At 54.7% G+C, this 19,874-nt stretch overlaps 1 protein-coding gene and 1 long non-coding RNA gene across 9 annotated transcripts; one reads left to right on the plus strand and one right to left on the minus strand.

Annotated features, from left to right (window-relative positions):
• The first annotated feature begins 1,138 nt into the window (after positions 1 to 1,138).
• Positions 1,139 to 19,874, plus strand: ANKRD13B (ankyrin repeat domain 13B). 7 transcript variants are annotated; one of them, XM_021067511.2, is made up of 15 exons: positions 1,139 to 1,767; positions 12,739 to 12,874; positions 12,998 to 13,122; positions 13,210 to 13,255; positions 13,810 to 13,953; positions 14,043 to 14,232; positions 14,308 to 14,374; positions 15,727 to 15,808; positions 16,549 to 16,613; positions 16,847 to 16,977; positions 17,120 to 17,277; positions 17,412 to 17,564; positions 17,683 to 17,846; positions 17,925 to 18,001; positions 18,464 to 19,874. In XM_021067511.2, exons 1-15 carry the CDS (start codon positions 1,654 to 1,656, stop codon positions 18,738 to 18,740), a joined length of 1,929 nt encoding a protein of 642 aa, XP_020923170.1. In that variant the 5' UTR covers positions 1,139 to 1,653; the 3' UTR covers positions 18,741 to 19,874. The 7 variants fall into 7 exon arrangements, with proteins under 7 accessions (XP_020923170.1, XP_020923171.1, XP_084841613.1 ...); XM_021067512.2 differs by having other exon boundaries at positions 18,503 to 19,874; XM_084985490.1 differs by lacking the exon at positions 1,139 to 1,767 and adding an exon at positions 1,887 to 2,116.
• Positions 3,128 to 18,669, minus strand: LOC106508485 (uncharacterized). Of its 2 annotated transcripts, none has more exons than XR_002337287.2 (4): positions 18,493 to 18,669; positions 7,411 to 7,484; positions 4,776 to 4,889; positions 3,128 to 3,253 (listed from the first exon to the last, which is right to left on the minus strand). It is a non-coding gene; the product is annotated as an uncharacterized LOC106508485 (long non-coding RNA). The 2 variants fall into 2 exon arrangements; XR_014821661.1 differs by lacking the exon at positions 18,493 to 18,669 and adding an exon at positions 8,103 to 8,208.

Genomic DNA, 19,874 nt, shown 5'->3' on the forward strand with positions numbered 1-19,874 from the left:
GCTTTTGCTAGCGCCTCCCACACAAACGCTTCTTGGATTGTTCTATGTAGGGCTGGTATGGAATCCCTTATGCCTGTCTTGTTCTAAGGTGGGCTCAGGAAGGCACTGCGCCTGGTCCTGCCACCTGTCCTAGTCGGCCTGGTTGGGGAAGGGATGTGCCAATATCAGGGGCAGTCACTATCCTTAGCTCACTCCAGGAGGTAGTATTTAGAGTCATATTTTAGAGGTGAGCAGTATGAGAAACCAGAAAATTTAAGCAATTTGCTTAAGGTCAGGCGTTTGGTAGGGAGGATTTCAAACTCAGGTTCTCTCAGACTCCCAGTCCCTCCTCCCTCCAGGAACTGGGCCAAGCTACTAGGTCCTTCCAGTTCTTGCAATAGGCAGTCCCAGAGGGCCATTTCACTTTTACCATAGCCTCTGCAGGCACCTTTCTGGAAAGACTTCTCTGCCCTGAGGTTATCCAGGAAGAAGACAAGCTCTGGAGTCAGTCACTTTCTCTCCTGAGGGGACATGGGAGGAGGTGGGAACTGCCACCTGCTGCTGTCTATGCCCAGCCCCACTCGGGTCCTTGCAGAGAACAGTATGGGGGAAGAAGAGTCTGTCCTCCTGGCTTTAACGGACATCCTCTTTCTAATGTCAAATGTGGAAGATGGAGTTTAATTTCAAAAGGCAGGAAATATAAAAAAATATATATATATATAATAAAAGGCAAGGAAGACTCCTATGTAGTATTTTAGGTGCCAGATTCCTGATTGGTGCAATGACCCATGGCACTAACACCCCGCACCCTTCTCGGGAGTCCTGTCAATCACTCTTTTCTTGGAATGTGGATCCCTGCTCACGTTCCATCGGGACCCAAACTCAATACCGAAGGCCACACCTTTCCACACTCCCTAATGCTTGAGCAAGGCCTGTAACCCCCTCCTCCTTCCCCAGCAAAAGGCAAAAATGCCAGCGGATGGGGGTTGCGCCCCCATCCATCTGGCGTCAGGGCACTGTCTCCGCTCCGGCCAGGCCTGAATGCCTCACCATCCTCTCAGCAGATCAAAGGAGCGTCAGTGCGGGACCCTCTTCCGCCACTCGCCACCCTGGTTCCACGCGGCGGACTACAAGCCCCATGATGCTGCGGGGCCAAGTTATAACCAGCTCGCCCGGAGCACCCGCGTCCCCCTCCTGTCTCCCCCGCATCCCCGCATCCCTCGCCGGCCGCTCGGGCAGAGGGCCGGGCTATGCAGCTGCGGGGCGCCGGGGGCCGCGGGCGCGCGTCCCTGCGGCGGCGGCGTCTCTGGGGCCCGCGCCCCGTGCGCCCCCGCTGCGGGCGCCTGCTCCCTCCACCGAGCGGCGTCTTTGTGTGCGGGGGTGTGGGAGGCGAGGCGCGAGTCCGCGCCGCGCCGCCGAGTGCCCGCGCCCTCCCCGGGCGGGTGGGGGCCTCTCCGCGCCACCCGCCGCCGCCTCGCGAGGACGCCCGCGGCCCGCGCCGCCCGCACCGCGCCGGGCGCGCCACCCCCGCCCGCCGGCGCCGCTCGCACATGCCCGAGCCGCAGCCCTGCGAGCAGGCAGCGCCGGCCCCCCGCCCCGCGGCCCCGGGCCCCGGCTCTGGCGCCGTCCCTCCTCCCGGGCCGGGCGCCGCGGCCCCGGCATGAGGAGCGGGCGATGATCCCCGCCAACGCCTCCGCCAGGAAAGGGCCCGAGGGCAAGTACCCGCTGCACTACCTCGTGTGGCACAACCGCCACCGCGAGCTGGAGAAAGAGGTCCGCGCCGGCCAGGTAAGAGCGCCGTCGGGGACCCCACGGCCCGGCACGCCCGCCGGGCGTGGGGAGGGGGCGCGGCGCGGGCTGTCCCGCCCCCCTGGCGAGTTTGCAGCGCTTCTTTGTTCGCAGCCGCCGCTTTTGTGCTGTTGACCCAGAGAGGGTGATGGGAGAGGCCCCCGCCCGCTCCCCTCCGGCCGGGACGGGCGGCCCACACGTGCTCCGGACCCTCCCAGATTGGGGTAGGGTACGCCGTGCACCTCCTACGCCGGGGCAGAGAGGGCTGCGGGGAGGGGCTGCCAGCTCCATCTGTGTTCCACGCGGTGGGAGAGTCCGCCCCACTCAGCCCAGCAGCGACACCTCCCGCGTGAGTGTGCGGAGCTGGGCAAGGCCTGCGTAGGGAAGGGGGGGGTCACAGGTCAAGGATCAGAGAATAGGCTGTGACACTCGCAAACATTCCAGCCCCACCCAGTGCCCTCTACCCTAACAGCTGTTTGCTCGCACTGGGCAGAGCCTCTGATCTCTTAGCCCCCAGCACTGGCTCAGGAATGAGTGCTGAGAGAGACCCTCCAGGGTGAAGCCCTGAAGGGCCTTGTCCAGGTGCTGAAAGGCGCTCTCCTGCCCTCTGGTGCTGGGGCCTGGCTTCTAGTGCTGAGGCAACTAGGGGCACGCTGGCCTCTGGCAGGATTTGAGGTTTGCACACAGAGTGGGTTCCCTGGTTCCTTTGGTCAGTGAGAATGGGTAGGTCAGCCAGCTTTGGCTGGGCAGTGGCCTCCAAGAATATAAGGTAAGAGATGGGGTCTCCTGGCTAGTCTTCAGGACCAAGGCAGGCAGGCACAGGTCACAAGTAGTTCCCAGCTCTGCCCTTGGGCCCCAGGTCACAGGAAGGCACTTGTGGCATGGAGGACTCACCCTCCTGGGTGGGAAAGCAGGAGCCAGAGCTGGGCCTAGCCTGCCCTTGTTTGCCTCCAGTTGAGGCCTGTAGACTTGGCTTGGATCTCTTATCCTAAGGCCATAGGCTGGGAGTGGCTTGTTCAGGAGTTGCCCCCTTTGGGAATATGCCTTTTGAAGGCCACTTCCTGAGTCATAGGAAGTTCAGTTTGTGGAGCTATCTGCTTCCCTAGGGAAGAGTGAGGTGGAGAGCAGGATACTGCCAGATGGCGAGCGAGGTGAGGGCCAGAGTGTGCCTCTGAGGTCCACCACTGAGCTCTCAGAGCAGCACAGCATCCAGCAGCCCTAGGAACTGGGATGACCTGAGCCTCCAGGCCTCCAGGCTGGTCAGGGTGTCCACTTCCATTCTACCTCTGCTTCCACAAGGATGCTCCAGGTTGCTCCTCAGACCATGTCTCTGTTTATCCACCAGACAGGAAGTGGTATCAGAGTGGTAGGTCCTGGAGGGCAAAGATGAACATGGAGACCCCACTCTGGTGATGCAACTGTGAACAGGGAAGTGTCCTGTGATGTGGAGGTCCAGCCTCTCCTGGCTCTTCTCTGCTTTCCTCCCCTGAGGGCAAAAGAAGACAAGCGTCTCAATGGTTACAGCTGGAGGGATTTATGATCTGAGAGGAACTTCCTGATGGGATGGTTGCTGGTTGGTCGAAGAACTGTTAGGCAGAGGACAAGTGGCTGAATAGGCAGAACACTTCAGTCGCACCCCCCCTGCCCAAGCGCTGGGTGGGCCTTTTCTTGCAGAGGTGGGAGAGAGGCAGAATGCCCTAAAAGAAAAGGCCCTTTTACCCAGGTCAGGAGTCGTCTTGCTGGGGTAAGGCCAGAGTGGGGAGACTGGAGCCCGTTGTAGGTAGAGGCAGTTGGGACCACTGAGTGTGTTCCCTTCCTCTGCCCTCAGGCTGCCACAGAAACTAGGCACGAGGTTCACCCCACCCCCACCCACTCGTCCTCCCACCTTGGTGAGTTTGTGTCTTCTTGAGATAGATACTGCCTGCCCTGATCCAAGCCAGGAGGAATATAGGTCACTTATTGAGATTAAACCCTTCTTCAACCATAAAGGAGTCAGGCTGGTCCTCTCCTTTGCTCCCGGGGTGCCAAGAAGGGGAATGCCAGTCAGTCTGGGTGGGAGGACCCCCGGCTATTCCAACTCCAGGACCAACCCAGAGTGATGCTTGCATCCACATGTGCACTGCTCAGTCCTCAGGGCCTAAGACTCCCCGGGAGAGCTGAGGGTGCCCAACTCAGCCATTTCTTGCAGGTGATGGGTCTGGGAGCCATTGCCTAACATCATAATGAAACCTGTAGACCCCTGGCATCTCCTCTGGGGGCACTTGATCTCTGGTGTTCCTGGCACCCACTGTCACAGAAGACAGCCAGGCTTTCCTCAAACACACAGCAGTTGGGTTTCCCTGGCCTTCACTTGGCATAGCTGCCTCTTCTTCCCTCCAAGAAAGCCCTGCAGAGCCGCCCCCCTCACCGTGGGCAGGCTTGGCAATGCTGGCTAAGGGGGGAGGGAGATGGCAAGGCAGGCTTCTGAGAAGGTTCATTGGGGGCTGGAAGCAGGGCGTGGCGGGGAGATGGGAGGTGCTCAGTGGGTGCTTTTTGGTGAAGGGAGGGGTCCATGATCACCCCTAGCTGATACCCAGCAATACAGTGGCTGCTGGTCTCCTGCTTCCTGCCACACCGCTGCTCTGCCAGGTTTGGAGAGGGCAGGGGGTTGTTAGGCAGTGGATGTGCAGTCCTCCCTTGGCTGGCAGGAGGCCCTGAAGTCCAGGCAGCTAGGCATGGCCTTGGTTCTGGAGTCACGAGTCCCTGGTGTTCTCTGGGGTGGGAGGTGGAGGACAGACAGAACAGTTCCCTGGGGGAGGGCTGAGGAGAGCAGGGTTCTTCCCTGGCAACAGGCACTCCGGAGGGGGCTAGACTGGGTCCCAGGGAAACATTTTCTTTTTTAAGGGGGCTGCCTCCACCATGGTCCTTCCCCCCTGCTTTCCCCAACTCATCCTTCTGACCTAGAGGCAAGTGAGATGGGACTGTGGGGCCCCTGGATGCTCAGTCAGAGGCTGCCCCACCCAAGGTACCTGTTGTGTCCAGGAGCCACCTGTGATCTCCTCTCCTCGCAAAGCAGGCAGTCCTGGGTATGGGCCATCACCACAGCTGTGAGTTGGGAAGCTCAGGAGAGGGAGCCACAAACCCTAGAAACCAAAAATCAATGTGTCTGGGATGAGGGGGAGGGGCTGCATGGGGCAGGATCACGGGAGTGGGTGGAGGGAGAGCTGCCACCCCCATTGGCCCAATGCCACTTAAGGAGGCACCCTGCCTCCCTGCCCCTTGAGGCCTGCCTGGTGGGAGAGCAGAGAAGCAGTGGACCTACCAGACGCTGGCTGCCCTCCGTGGGGCTGAGGGATGGAGTGAGGCAGGCAAAGGAGGTGAACGCTGAGCAGGCAAAGCCCCAGGCTCTGGGCCTCTCATCTTACCTCTCCGGCCCCTGCGTTTCGCTTCTCCCTTTGGTGTGTTCTTGTAAGAGTTCACCTACCAACAGGGCTCTGCTCAGGCTAAACGACTTTCACAAATACCCAGCTAGTGCATGTGGGTTCAGGGGTGTGCGTGTACGGATGTGCTGGTAACCACGGGTTACACGAATAGAGGCTTGAAGGGCCAGAGGGTGGCTGGGCACACATGTGCTTGTACATTTAGGTGTGCACAGGTGTGCACAGGTACTGTGAGTGTAGAAGCAAGAGTAGGAGTGTGTACCCTTACAGGTGTGTGTTTATGTGTGCGTGCATGCATGTGTGTGTGTGTGTGTGTGTGTGTGTGTGTGAGCAGGCGGGTACCTGAGTGGAAGCAGGAAGGCTCTCTGCTCAGGAAGCCCCAGCTCCTAAAGTCAAAAGACCCCGCCATTCTTGACTCCAGCTGAGGCTGGCTGGGGTGCGGAGTTTCCATCCTCTTGGTGGGGAGGGCTGGGTGTTGGGTTTCATGGAAAACCTTTTCATTCCAGCAATTAAATAGCTGCAGGCCTTTGCTGAGGAAATGAATGAATTCCCCCACCTGGGCCTCGGGCAAAGTGCCGCTTCCACTGCAGGCCCCGCTTTGGACGGGTGAGGGGGAACTTCTTGGAGGTTTGGCTGACAGTATGCAGGGCTCATGTTGGCCCTGGAAAACAGTGGTGCCTTGGGGACCCTGGAGAGGGCTGTCAGGAGAGCTCCTGAGGAGGTGGAGGGGGGCACCCCTGCCTGGCAGGCAGTGCCAGCCTCTGTGGAGCCCAGAACTGAGGCACCTGAGGGGGAGGGTGGCGGCATCTGGAGCCCTGGGACCAGGTAGGTGCCCTGCTGGCTCCCTGGGGCCTTGTTAGCAGCAGCAGCAGCAGCATCTGGGGCAGGGCCGGTGGGAGGCACAGTTGGCTCAGCTGCAGCCCCCTGGGAAGGCCGCCTCCTGACACCCCCACCTCCCTACTCCTACCCCTGCCCCAACGCAGCCAGCTCAGGGTCTGTGGATCCTGCATTGCTCCTGCCCCTGGACTCAGGACTCCACCCAGGTCGATCCCGAGGGGCTCAGCTCAACCCACAAGAGGCAGGGAATCAGCAGTGCCCCCTTCTCTGTGGGGAGCTGGGGTAGAGGAGCAGCAACGGGCCACTCACAGCTCCTGGCTACAGCTCAGAGGGCCACAGGGGGTCAGGTACAGTGTTTCATTTGGTTTGGGTTTTTTTTTTTTTTTTAGGCTCCTAATATATTTAAAAACGAAAAAATGCCAACAGAGGAGTATAAAATTATATAAATAATTTAAATTGTCTTATTTTTGACAAAGGGGTTCCTACTCATGTTTAAAATATGTAACGGTTGCTAGAAGGCAGCGGCCCTCCCCGCCTCTCCATCTCAGCCCCCAGAGGGAGCCACTCGGAACTGTTTAGGCTCTTCCATTATTTGCCTCCATGATTATAAACAATATATGTCTGCAACTATTTACTGGCTAATCAATTTTGCATGTTATTGCCTTGCATTCCTTCCCCATGTCCCTTCAAAACAGTCATCTATGCATCTGTTTAGTAAGTATTCCTTAAGCACCAGTTATGTGCCAGACACTGTCCAGGGACTGGGAATATAGCACCAAACAAAACAGACAGCCCGCCCCTTTGTGGGGTCTACAGTCTGAGAGAGGGAGACGAGGAAAAATAAGCAAGTTAATGCCTAAAGAAAACTCGAGCAGGGTAAGGGACAACAGATAGATAAATAGCAACTGTCATTTGAGATGGGTCGTCAGGGCTGGCCTTTCTAAGGAGGTGACATTTGAGCTGCGGCCTCAGTGAAGTGAGGGAGGAAGCTTTGTGGCTATCCGGGGGAAGATGGTTTGGGGGAGGCCTCCGTGCAGGAGTGGGGCTTGGAGGAGAGCATATGAGTTCAAAGAGATGTCCAGGATTCTAGTCTAAACCGGGGGCGGGGGGGGGGCATGGAGAGGCTGAGCTCAAGGGCGGCAGGACGTGAGGAGCACGTCACAGGATGACAGTGCTTGCGATGGGCCCTGTGGAACCGAGAGGAGTGGCAGGAATAAAGTGAGAGATGCGGTGGCTGCGACCAGGAGGGTAGCCTGAAGGTGGTGAGAACTGTGACGACTCTGGGTCTGTTTTGAAGGTAGAGCCTATAAAGTCAGGGTTTAATGATGGATTAGACATAGAAGGTGAGAGAAAAGGAAGATAGAGAAACAATCCCACAGTTTCTTACCTGGAATGGGAGTGAACTGAAGTGCTGTTTACCATGATGGGAGAACTGGGGCAGGTGAAGCTGTCCAGGAACAGCTGGAGTGAAGAAAGAAAGGGAAAGAGGTCATGGGAGGTCAGAATGTCTCATTTGGTTTCATGAATTCGATTCCTTTTTTTTTTTTTTTTTTTTTTTTGTCCTTTTAGGGCAGCACCCCAGACACCTGGAGGTTCCCAGGCTAGGGGTTTAATCGGAGCTGTAGCCACTGGCCTACACCACAGCCATAGCAACACGGGATTCGAGCCTCGTCTGCGACCTATACCACAGCTCACGGCAACGCCAGATCCTTAACTCACTGAGCAAGGCCAGGGCTCGAACTTGAAACCTCATGGTTCCTGGTCAAATTCGTTTCCGCTGCGCCATAACAACAGGAACTCCCAATTTCTTTTTTGTATTTTTGAGGGTGTAAATTATTGCCCCCCCAAAAAAGTTTTCATTCATTGACAGCTGTGGGTTTTTAGCATCTATTTGTATGTATCTGTTTGTATGTATCTATTTGTATTTATATGTCTCTTTCATATTGGCAGCTTTCCTTAAGTGTCCAGTCACCTGTGGCTGTTGGGGTAGATTAAGGATGGGGGTGTGGAGCTTATTAATGCATGGGTGCTGCTATAAAATGATTGGGCTGACTATTGTAAGATCCTCAAATGTCTTACCCAGAGGTCTTTGGTGCTTTTAGTTTCTACAAGGAAGAATTCTCCAGTCTCCTGCTAGGGGTAGGATGGAGCAATGCCGTGTGCTGTCTGGCTTCCAGCAGTTCAGGACCTGAGGCAGAGAAGGGGTTGGGCTTTCACTGTTCAGCAATTTTGAGTCCCATGACCTCATCCTCAGACCAGTGTCCCTGAGTCCAGTGCATCTCAGGTTCAATTTCTATAAAGAATAAACCCCTGGCATTCTGTGGAGTGGGGGGCGGGGGGGGGGGGAGAGCATCTCCCACCTTCATGAGATTGGGGAGGGGGCCAGGGGTTCTGAGTTTTAACTAGGCCCCTCTCTCCATATTCAGTTCTGAGTCTTATTCTCTCCTCTGCTGTTCCCACTGCCTGCATGGCCTACACTTTTCAAGGATGCTAAGAGAGCATTTGGCTTGCTAATCACTGGGGTGCTCCTCTGGGATGTTCCGTGAAGCTCCAGCCACTTTCTTGTGGGTTTTAACTATTTTATTGGCATTCTTATAAACATTTATTTTTTGAGGAAATCTTCATTCTTTTGTATAAATCTAAGCTTCCATCTGGGATCATTTTCCTTCCACTTGAATAACTTAACATTTCTTGCATGTCTTCTGGTAACATTCTTTTAGCTTCTGGTTGTCCACAAAAGTCTTTCTTTGCTCTTTTTTTGCATTTGTTTTTTTCTTTTCATGATCGCACCTGAGGCACATGGAAGTTCCCAGGCCAGCGGTTGAATCACAGCCACAGCTGTGACCTACATGACAGCCACAGCAACACTGGATCCAACCCATATCTGTGACATGTGCCACACCTTATAGCAATGCCCAATTGCCAACCCACTGAGCCAGGCCAGGGATCGAACCCACATCCCCACAGAGACAATGTCAGGTCTCTAATAACCTGCTGAGACACAATGGGAACGCCCCTCTTTTTATTTTTGAGGTATACGTTTCACAACATATAGAATTCTAGGGTGGCAACTTTCCCCCCAGCACTTTAAAGATTTCATTCTTTGTCTTCTAACTTGTGTGGTTTTTAACGATAAGTATGTAGTATTTCCTATATGTGTCATTCCACACACAGTATGTCTGATTTCTCAAAATGCTTTTAAGACTCCCTTTTATCACTAGTTTTCGGTATTTGATTATAATGAGGCTTGATATAGGTTTTTTGGTGTTTGTCTTCCTTGGAATTCATTGAGTTTCCTGGTTCTGTAGATTTGTCACTGTATTAGTTTCTACAACAAATTACCACAGGCTGGGTGGGTTAAAACAACAAAAATTTATTCTCTCATCATTTTGGAGGTTGGAAGTCCAAAGGCTCTAGGGGACAATCCCTCTTCCAGCTTCTGGTGGCTCCAAGTATTCCTTGGTTTGTGGCTGCATAACTTCAGTCTTTGCCTCCAGCTTCACATGGAAACTCTCTGTGTATCTCTCCTCTGTGTGTCTTATAAACACACATAATTGGATTTAGGGCCTACCTGGATAATCCAGGCTGATCTCATTTTGAGAACCTTAATTTGATTATATCTGCAAATACCCTTTTTCCAAATCTGGCCACATTCATAGGTTCTAGCAGTTAGGATAGAGACACATATTTTGTGGGGGCACCACCATTCAACTCACTATAGTAGTTTCTTTTTTCTTTTTTCATCAGATTTGTAAAAGTTTTGGCTACTTCTTTAAATTTGTCTTATTCTTCCACTTCCTTATCCTTATCCTTCCCACAGGATACTATGGGACTCCAAGTACACATATGTTAGAATACCTTTAGTGTATTATTGCTGGGGCTGTTTTAATGTTTTTCAGTACTTTTTCCCCCCTCTGCTTCAGTTTGTCTAGTTCTATTGCTGTATCTTCAGACTCACTGATTTTTTTTTCCCCCTTTTTTTGGGGGGGGGCTGTGCCCAAGGCATATGGAAGTTCCCAGGCTAGGGGTCCAATCAGAGCTGTACCCCCTGACCTACACCACAGCTCACAGCAAGCCTGGATCCTTAACCCACATCCTCATGGATACTAGTTGGGGTTGTAACCTGCTGAGCCACACACAGTGGGAACTCCCCATCCATCTTTATTATTTCTGTATGTTTCTATTAAATGATTTTTCTCCTGATTATGGATTATATTTTCCCACTTTTATGCATGCCTAGTAATTTTTCACATGATGTTGGACACTGTAAACATTATGATATTGAGCATCAGGATTTTGCTGTCTTCCTTTAAAGAGTGTTAGTTAGGAGTTCCCGTCATGGCGCAGTGGTTAACGAATCCGACCAGGAACCATGAGGTTGTGGGTTCGATCCCTGGCCTTACTCAGTGGGTTAAGGATCCCAAGTTGCTGTGGCTGTGATGTAAGCTGGCGGCTACAGCTCTGATTGGACCCCTAGTCTGGGAACCTCCATATGCCACGAGAGTGGCTCCAGAAAAGACTAAATAAATAAATAAAGAGTATTAGTTAGGCTTTGTTCTGGCAGACTAAGGTACTTGCAACTCAGTTTGATTTTTTTTTTAAGCTTATTTTTAATCTTTATTAATGTCTGGTTGAGCCTTTTCTCTAGGGATGAGTTAGCCCTACTCCTTAAGCATACATAACCCTTCTCGGGTCTCTATTGAATACCCTGGGTAGTCAACGAGGTCTCTCTACTCCAGTAGGTTGGAGCTTGACTGTCTCCCTGCCATGGGCGAGCTCTGAGAATTTACCAGCCTTTTGCTCCTTTTTATGCCTGGCTGTGTTGAGTTTCACTCTACACACATGAAGTGTTCAGCAAAGACTCAAAGGGACCACATGCAGATTTGGAGCTCTTTTTTGCACAGACCACGTCTTGGAACTATGTCCCTGCAACTTCTCGATACCTCAGCCTCCTTGAAGTCCTGTCTCTGTGTCCTTAACTCCTCAGCAAGACTACCATGCTCTGCAGGGGACTCCCCTCTCTGACTATTCTTCCAGGTAGAAATATAGGAAATCATGGGGCCCAACTTGTTTGTCTCCTTACTTTGGGAATCACAGTCGTGGACTGACAGTTGCCTAAAAGTCTGAAAACAATTATTTTATGTATTTCCCACCTAAAAGTCTGAAAACAATTATTTTATATATTCCCCCCTTTAAAAAATTTTTCTTTTTCGGCTGCACCTGTGGCATGTGGAAGTTCCTGGGCCGGGTACTGAATCTGAGCCGGAGCTGTGATCTATGCTACAGCTGCAGCCAATGCCAGATCCTTAACCCACTGCACTGGGCCAGGGGTTGAACCAGTGCCTCCACAGAGACAAGCCAGATCATTAACCCACTGTGCCACAGCAGGAAGTCCATATTTCATTTTTTTTTTTTTTGGTCTTTTTTTGTCTTTATAGGGCCGCATCTGCAGCATATGGAGGTTCCCAGGTTAGGGGTCAAATCGGAGCTGTTGCTGCCGGCCTACACCACAGCCACAGCAATGCCAGATCTGAGCTGCATCTGCGACCTACATCACAGCTCACGGCAATGCTGGATCCTTAACCCACTGAGCGAGGCCAGGGATTGAACCTGCAACCTCATGGTTCCTAGTCAGATTCATTTCTGCTGTGCCACGACAGGAACGCCAATATTTCATATATTTTGAAGCAATAGTTTTCTCTGTTCATGATGGGAGGGTAATTTCAGTTATCTCATCATGTTGGCGAAGAAGCCTTTTACTGGCATTTTAATCAAGTCTTGAGGAAGAGAAGAGGAGTTACATGCATGTGGTCACTGAATTTTTTTTTTTTTTAATTTTATGGCCACACCCATGGCACATGGAAGCTCCAACGCCAGGGATTGAATCTAAGCCACAGCCCCCAACCCATGCTGCAGCACTGGCAACACCAGATCCTTTAACTCTCTGTGCTGGGCTGGGGAACAAACCCACACCTCTGCAACTTGAGCCACTGCAGACTCCCAACCCACTGTGCCACAGCAGGAACTCATGGTCACTGAATTTAACTAGAAGTCCTAGCTTCCTGAAATATATCCAAATATTTATCTTTAATAATCATATGCTTTGGCTGATAAGAGCATATCACCCAACAGAATCTCATATGCAATATAATCATGCTATTCACAAAACAATAAGGTTTATAAAAGAAATGTTAATACATAGTGTCCCACAGGCAGGAGACACGGCTTTGAAGTTGTACCATGAACACATTCTTTCATTCCTATGAATGTATTATTGCAACTGTTTGCTAAACCTCCCTCACTTAGAAATATTATCACGTAATATCATGATCTAAGTTGGTAGCTCTCCCTGGACCCCCAGGATAGGTCCTGTCTGATATGCACTCCCCGACCTCAGGTGGCACATGTCAGACCACCTATCAGCTCCATGCTTGCCCTTCACGGGTAGCCCACCGGGTCTTAAGAGAGTGAATCCAGTCAGGGCGCCTACGTGGACAGGACAGGAGGCAGTCCCGACCTTTTTCAGAGTTACTTCCTGCCCTGTCTTGCAAGCCCTTTTCTGTTCACCTGACCCCAGCTCACTATGTCTTTCTTTTCCATTGTCTTATAAGATGGGCAAGGCAGGACAGCCAGGTGGTTGCTACCCGCCTAGAGGCTGTTGGGCTTAGATGGGCTGCCTCAGAAGTGACCAGGGCAACCTCTTTACCTCCTCTAGGTGGACATTGAACAGCTGGATCCCCGTGGGCGGACGCCCCTGCACCTGGCCACCACCCTGGGGCACCTCGAGTGTGCCCGTGTGCTGCTGGCACACGGTGCAGATGTGGGCAGGGAGAACCGCAGCGGCTGGACAGGTGGGCACCCCTGCCCACCCCACCCCACAGCTTGGGTCTCCCCAGCATCGCATCCTCACCTCTGGCTGGCTGAGGGACCCTAGGCTGGGTCCTGTCCTGTGACATTGCCTTCCCCTCCCCCAGTGCTCCAAGAAGCTGTGAGCACCCGGGACCTCGAGCTGGTGCAGCTGGTGCTGCGGTACCGGGACTACCAGCGTGTGGTGAAGCGGCTGGCGGGCATCCCTGTGCTCCTGGAGAAGCTGCGCAAGGTGAGGGCTTGCCTCTCAGCCTCCCCATCAGAGCCCTCGAACCCTCGCTCTAGCGCAGATTCAGCCACTCTCCTTTTCATCCTCCAGGCCCAGGACTTCTACGTGGAGATGAAATGGGAGTTCACTAGCTGGGGTAAGAGGGCCGACAAGGGCCTCTCTGGGCCCTCCCCCACTTCAGGCTTCTCCGCTTGCTGTTGCCCTGCCTGGAGTGCTTGACCCATGGCTCCTTCTCACCTTTCAGTTCTCAGCCCACTTTCAGAGGCCTTTCCACACTGCCTCGATCCCATTGTTTCCTTCACTTTATAATGATTGGCTCATTTGTTTGTTGTTACCTGTGACCCCTTGCCAGAAGGTAAGCTCCAAGAGGGCAGGGGTCCTGTTTTGTTCAGTGTTGTATCCCCAGTGGCTGGCACATAGTAGGAGTTTAATAAATATTTGTGGGAAGACTGGATGAAAGATTGAGTGGATGAATTAAATGCTGATTCTAGGGACTTGGTGGTGGCTGAGTCATACTTGTCCCCAACCTCAGGTGGCACGAGTCTGAGTGGCTGTAGTCTACATTTGTGGGGGGGTGGGGGGGTGCTTTTCTCCCACCAGTTCCCTTACCCTTTCCCAGCCATTCCCCTGACCCACATGCCCTGAGGTGGCCCAGGCACATTGAAGCCACCTCTGACCTCCTCCACCTAGTGCCCTTGGTGTCCAAGATCTGCCCCAGTGACACATACAAAGTATGGAAGAGTGGGCAGAACCTTCGGGTAGACACCACGCTCCTGGGCTTTGACCACATGACATGGCAGCGAGGGAACCGCAGCTTTGTCTTCAGGGGCCAAGGTCAGGCAGGTAGAAGGTTGGGTAGGGTGAGGAGGCTGGGGACGGCCCCACATGACCCCTGACCCCCTGTGCTATTCTGTGGCTGGCAGACACAAGTGCTGTGGTCATGGAGATTGACCACGACCGCCGGGTGGTGTACACGGAGACCCTGGCACTAACTGGGCAGGATCGGGAGCTGCTGCTGGCTGCCGCCCAGCCCACCGAGGAGCAGGTGCTAAGCCGGCTCACCGCACCCGTTGTCACCACACAGCTGGACACCAAGAATATCTCTTTTGAGAGGTAAGTGGGCATGGCCTGGGGAGCCTGAAACCAGCCTGGTGGTGCCCCCTCACCTGGACCCCTCTGCTTCTCCAGGAACAAGACTGGCATCCTGGGCTGGCGCAGCGAGAAGACCGAGATGGTGAATGGGTATGAAGCCAAGGTGAGGTCATAGCGCCTGGGTGCTAGATCCTGCTACACTCTTGCCTACAGCAAGCCAGGCAGGGGTTTCCTGACCACACTTTCTCAGCCTTGGAGGTACAGAAGCAATGCCACGTAGGGGAGAGGGCACCAGACTAAGAGGCAACTGATGAGAATGATGGGAGTTTACTGAACACCCAATACATTCAAGCTAATGCACTGTTCTGACATTTTACTTTTTTTTTTTTTTTTTTTGGTCTTTTTGCCATTTCTTGGGCCGCTCCTGCGGCATATGGAGGTTCCCAGGCTAGGGGTCAAATCGGAGCTGTAGCCGCCGGCCTATGCCACAGCCACAGCAATGTGGGATCTGAGCCACATCTGCAACCACACCACAGCTCACGGCAACGCCAGATCCTTAACCCACTGAGCAACCTCATGGTTCCTAGTTGGATTCGTTAACCACTGAGCCATGATGGGAACTCCTGTGCTGGCATTTTAAATGTGTATATATGTTATGTGTGTCTATACACACGTGCATACCCAACTATGTATATATGTGTGTCTATCTCTCTCTCTCACACACACACACACACACACACACTCATTTAATGCTCACAACAACCCTTTCAGGTAAGTGCTATTATTATTCCCATTTAACAGATGTTTATCGAGCCCTTTCCACGGTTTTCCATTTATACTTCGCAGCAGCTCTAGGGAGTAGGGTATGGGCCCATTTTATGATGAGAAAGAGGAGGCCTGGCGTGGCTAAGTGAACTAAGGTTCAGACCTGGCTGCCTGACTCCAAAGCTTGGTCTTTACCCCTTAGAAGACTGTTGTTGGGGACCCTTAACAGTCACTCTAGGATCCTCATATCACCCATGTAGGACCACATGGTGCTGCAGAGTGAAGGTGCTCACCAATGCTGCAAAGTTCTGTGTTGTAGTTTCCTTCTGGAAGCCTTCCCTGGTTTGTAGCCTGGTTATGACCTCTGCTTTTTGTTCCCACAGTCCTGTGCTCCCCTCCCCAGTAGAGCATGTGTCACGCCGTGTTATTACTGTCCATCTTTTTCCTGTCTCTTCAACTAGATTGTGAACCTCAAGAGGGCAGGGATCATGTCTGGCTGTGTTTGTTCACCACTGTATCCCTGACGCCTGCCTCAGTGCCTGGCACATAAGGTCTCCCCACACAATGTTTGTTGAATGAGTAAGAGAATGAACCAGTGACTTCAGATATTTACTTGCTCACAGGCCTGGAGTTTGGAACAAACAGCACCCTCCCCCCGACTCTTCCTTGCAGGAAGTGTTCATAATGCCCTTGGGGGCAGGGATAGGGGTACCAAAGCTGTCTGTGAGTCCTTTCCTCATCTGTCCCCAGGTATATGGGGCATCCAACGTGGAGCTCATCACTCGGACACGGACAGAGCATCTTTCAGAACAGCACAAGGGCAAGGTCAAAGGTAATGAGTCAGAGGTGGATGGAGGTGTGAGGAACCGGCTCCCACTTGAGGGTCTCCATCAGTATTTCCTCTGATATCCTAGCAAGAGCCAGGATAGTTTATTCAAGCAAATAGGTTTCAATTCAAATGCCAAATCCTAATGATTGGTAGCGGTTGCCTAGAGTGTTGCTAAGAAGATTCTAAGGCAACGTCTGGGCTCAATGGGAAGGAATGCTACAGCTGATTACTATCATCTGCAGCGGACGTGGGGGCAGGTGGGGAATGTCATGCATGATGTTTATTGGCTATTCTAGTCTAGGGAGACATACTGTGAGCAGAACCAGGAGTCCTGCCACTGATTCTCTCTCTGCCCACTGGTACTATCCCTGACTCTCTGGGCACCAGTTAGTCTGTCTAAATTGGAAAGATGTAACCCTCACCTCCCAAGAGAACAAAATGAAGTTAATATGGAAGTGCCTGAAGGAAAACACACACATACACAAGCATACCCCCAAACTGCTCACCAAAGGCAGGTGAGCAGATTTTGTCCAGTGTCACCAACCTGAAGATCCACACTTCTGAAAGTTGCTCCTGAGCCCCTGGCCCTTGGGAGTCCCCAGTCACTTTCAGGTGAAGGTGCCTGGGTGTGTGGTGTGGGTGAGCAATCCTCCCTGCCTCCAGGGACCAGCCTCCTCCCTGGCTCTTGGGTACTGTCACTTCTGAGGGCTACAGTGTTCTCTGAGATGCCGTGTTTCTTGTAGGCTGTAAGACACCTCTGCAGTCCTTCCTGGGAATTGCTGAGCAGCATGGGGGCCCCCAAAATGGGGTGAGTGTGTGCCAGGGATACCCCTGTGTGGAAGGTGTGGATGGGGACCAGGGGGAGGTCTGGGAGGCATCCTGCTCAGCATGGCCTGTGTGGACCTCCTTTCTTTCTACAATGCCCAAAGCTTGTCAGCTCTACAGTGGCAGGGGGCACAGCTCTGGGGCCTGTAATGTCAAGTGGCTGGCCTGGCATCAGGGACTGAGACAAGCTCATGGGCTCCCCTCTGTGTGGTACAGACCTTGATCACTCAGACTCTGAGCCAAGCCAACCCCACTGCCATCACTGCAGAAGAGTACTTCAACCCCAACTTTGAGCTTGGCAACCGTGACATGGGCCGTCCCATGGAACTGACCACCAAGACACAGAAGTGAGGCCCTCTGCTGGTGCTGGGGAGGCAGGGCTGGGCAGGGCTGGGGGCGGTGGGCAGGGCTGGGAGGGCAGGGCCTCCATAATGTGCTGGGAGGCCATGGCTTCTACAATGTCCCTCACTCCTTGGGATCTGGGGGCAGGTTCAAGGCCAAGCTGTGGCTGTGTGAGGAGCATCCCCTGTCCCTGTGTGAGCAGGTGGCCCCCATCATTGACCTCATGGCCGTCAGCAATGCACTTTTTGCCAAGCTCCGGGATTTCATTACCCTCCGCCTGCCTCCAGGCTTCCCTGTCAAGATCGGTGAGACCCCCCCACTCCCATTTCCCCTGAGCGGCTACTGGGAGGGGGGCGGTGTAAGCTTACAGGAGCCATAGAGGGGGTACCTAAAGTGTAAGGGAGTGGGTGGTGGTGACTGATGGTTTCCTTATCCTCAGAAATCCCGATCTTCCACATCCTCAACGCCCGCATCACCTTCGGGAACCTCAATGGCTGTGACGAGCCGGTGCCCTTGGTGCGAGGCAGCCCCAGCAGCGAGACCCCTTCCCCAGGCAGCGACTCCTCCAGTGTCAGCAGCTCCAGTTCCACAAGTGAGGCCCTGCCCCTGCCCTGAACTTGCCCTCACTTCCCCTTCCTGTGAAGAGCTTCCCCGGGAGTGGGGAGGAGGCGGGATCCGGTCCACTCTGACCCCCAGCCCGGTGCCCTCAGCCTCGTGCCGCGGCTGTGAGATCTCCCCTACGTTGTTCGAGGCCCCACGTGGCTACAGCGTGCTGGGCGGCCAGCGAGAGGCGGCCACCCGCGACGATGATGACGACCTGCTGCAGTTCGCCATCCAGCAGAGCCTGCTTGAGGCGGGCAGTGAGTATGATCAGGTGCGTCCGCGAGGCCGCGCTGGGCCACAGGACTGCAGCGCCACCACATCTAACTGGCCTATATTCCCTCCCCCCCAGGTCACCATCTGGGAGGCACTAACCAACAGCAAGCCGGGTACTCACCCTATGTCCTATGAAAGTCGCCGACAGGACAGGTCAGTGCCTGCCCATCCTGAGAGTGTTTAGAGACGCCTATTACCACCCCATCCGCGCCAGGCCCCATACACATGCACAGAGAACACCAGGGCACTGCTCAATGAAAGGCCCTCTTGGCCCAGAGAAATTTCTTGGTCCCTGGTACTTTCACCAGGGACCCTACTGGTACCAAGACGGCGTCTATCATCACCACCCTTTCCTCGGGGAGCGGAGAGCAGTACGCCCAACGCGGCTAGGGAGCAGGGGCCAGGCCTCAGCCTTCAGACCCTCACCAGCCAGGATGTTGGGGCTGGGAGTTCCAGAAGGCTGGTAGGAAGGGTTTGGTAGGGGCTGGAATCCGCCCTAACCTAGCGGGAGGGAGCCAGGGAGGTGACGAGGGACTCATAACCTCCACTGGCGAGGCGCGAGGCCTGCGCTTGTTCTGGGGCCTCCACGCTGTCTCCCGCCCCGCTTATGGGCAGGTACGCCCGGAGCCCTCGACGTATCTTACCTGCCCCCAGGAGCGCTCCTCCTACGCCGCAGCGCCAGTCCGCGCCTTCCGCCGCCCTGGCGTCGGTCCCCAGCCCTCGGCCCAGCCCGCGCCCAGGACCAGGCGGCCACGTGTTCCGGAGCTACGACGAGCAGCTGCGGCTGGCCATGGAGCTGTCCGCGCAGGAGCAGGAGGAGCGGCGGCGGCGCGCGCGCCAGGAGGAGGAGGAGCTAGAGCGCATCCTGCGGCTCTCTCTGACCGAGCAGTAGCGCCCACTGCCCCGCCCCTCGGCCACGCCCCGCGGTACCCGCCCCGCAGCGAGGGTCTTTCGGCCCGCGCGCTCCGGGAGCTGCGTCTGGAGCCGTCGCCTCGCGGGCGCAGCCGCGCACCCGGCACCAGACAGGGAGGGGTTCGGCCCGGCCGCGGGGTACCTTTCCGGGCCAGGGCCCTGGAGGCAGCTGGCACGGCCCGGTCTCCCTGCTTTGCTGTATCCTGACCCCCTACCCCTCTCCTCTGGGCTCGGACCGGTCCAAGGGCGGAGCCAGGAGGTCCTGAGGGGGAAACGGTTCTCGGAGGAGCATTGTCCCCATCCCTTGCTCCTTCTGGCCGGTCCTCCTTTCTGCTCACTGACCCCACTCCAGGACACTGCCCGTGAAGCCTTTGCATCTCCGCTCTTCATCCCTGGGGGGCAGCTGAGCTCCCCACGTGCTGTGTTGCTGCTTTGTCCCAGACACAAACCAGCACGTCAAGGGCCCAGCCCCTCCCCCACCCCGGCATTTCAGCGTCAAGTGCACTTAGCGGGGTGCCCGGCTCCCCCAGGCCCCACACCCCTCCCGGGTCTCAGGGTGGTCCCAGCTTCTCCTTGGGCGGCCAGAGGTTGGAGTTGCCATCCCCAAGGCACGTGTCTGTGATCAGGGAGGGTGTCCAAGGTGGCCCCCGGTCTGGGCAAGGCCTGGCTCCCTTATGATGTCTTGGCGAATGGAGAGGGGGGGGCGTAGTGGGCATGGGGCAAACACTAGACTGGACACAGAGGGATGGTCCAGGGCCCTGACACTACCACCTACCCCTTCCCACCAGCTGCTGCTAGCCCTCTGTGGTTGTGCGTCCCACTTTCCCCCACCCAGGGGCTGACTCTAAAACCCTTCATCCAATGGTGCTAACCCCCGGCTCTCCCCTGCCCCACTCCACCCACCCAGAGAAGCACAGACCCCGCCAGAGGCAGGGCCCACCGCACACCCTTGTCCGGGCTCTCAGACTGGCCTTCCTGGCTCAGCCAGTGACAGAAGGGACACAAAAGGGATGGAAGAAAAGAACAAAGAGAAGCTGTTCCTCTCACCCCCTTCCCTGATGCCAGGGGCACCAGACTGATTCTGAGGCACAAATAAAAGAGGCTTCAAACCTGA

This window comes from Sus scrofa, chromosome 12 (genome assembly GCF_054392235.1).
Source record: "Sus scrofa isolate SSC_HxYL_T2T_F1_AM1 chromosome 12, Sscrofa_HxYL_maternal_Yorkshire_Landrace_v2.0, whole genome shotgun sequence".
Classification (NCBI taxonomy): Eukaryota; Metazoa; Chordata; class Mammalia; order Artiodactyla; family Suidae; genus Sus; species Sus scrofa.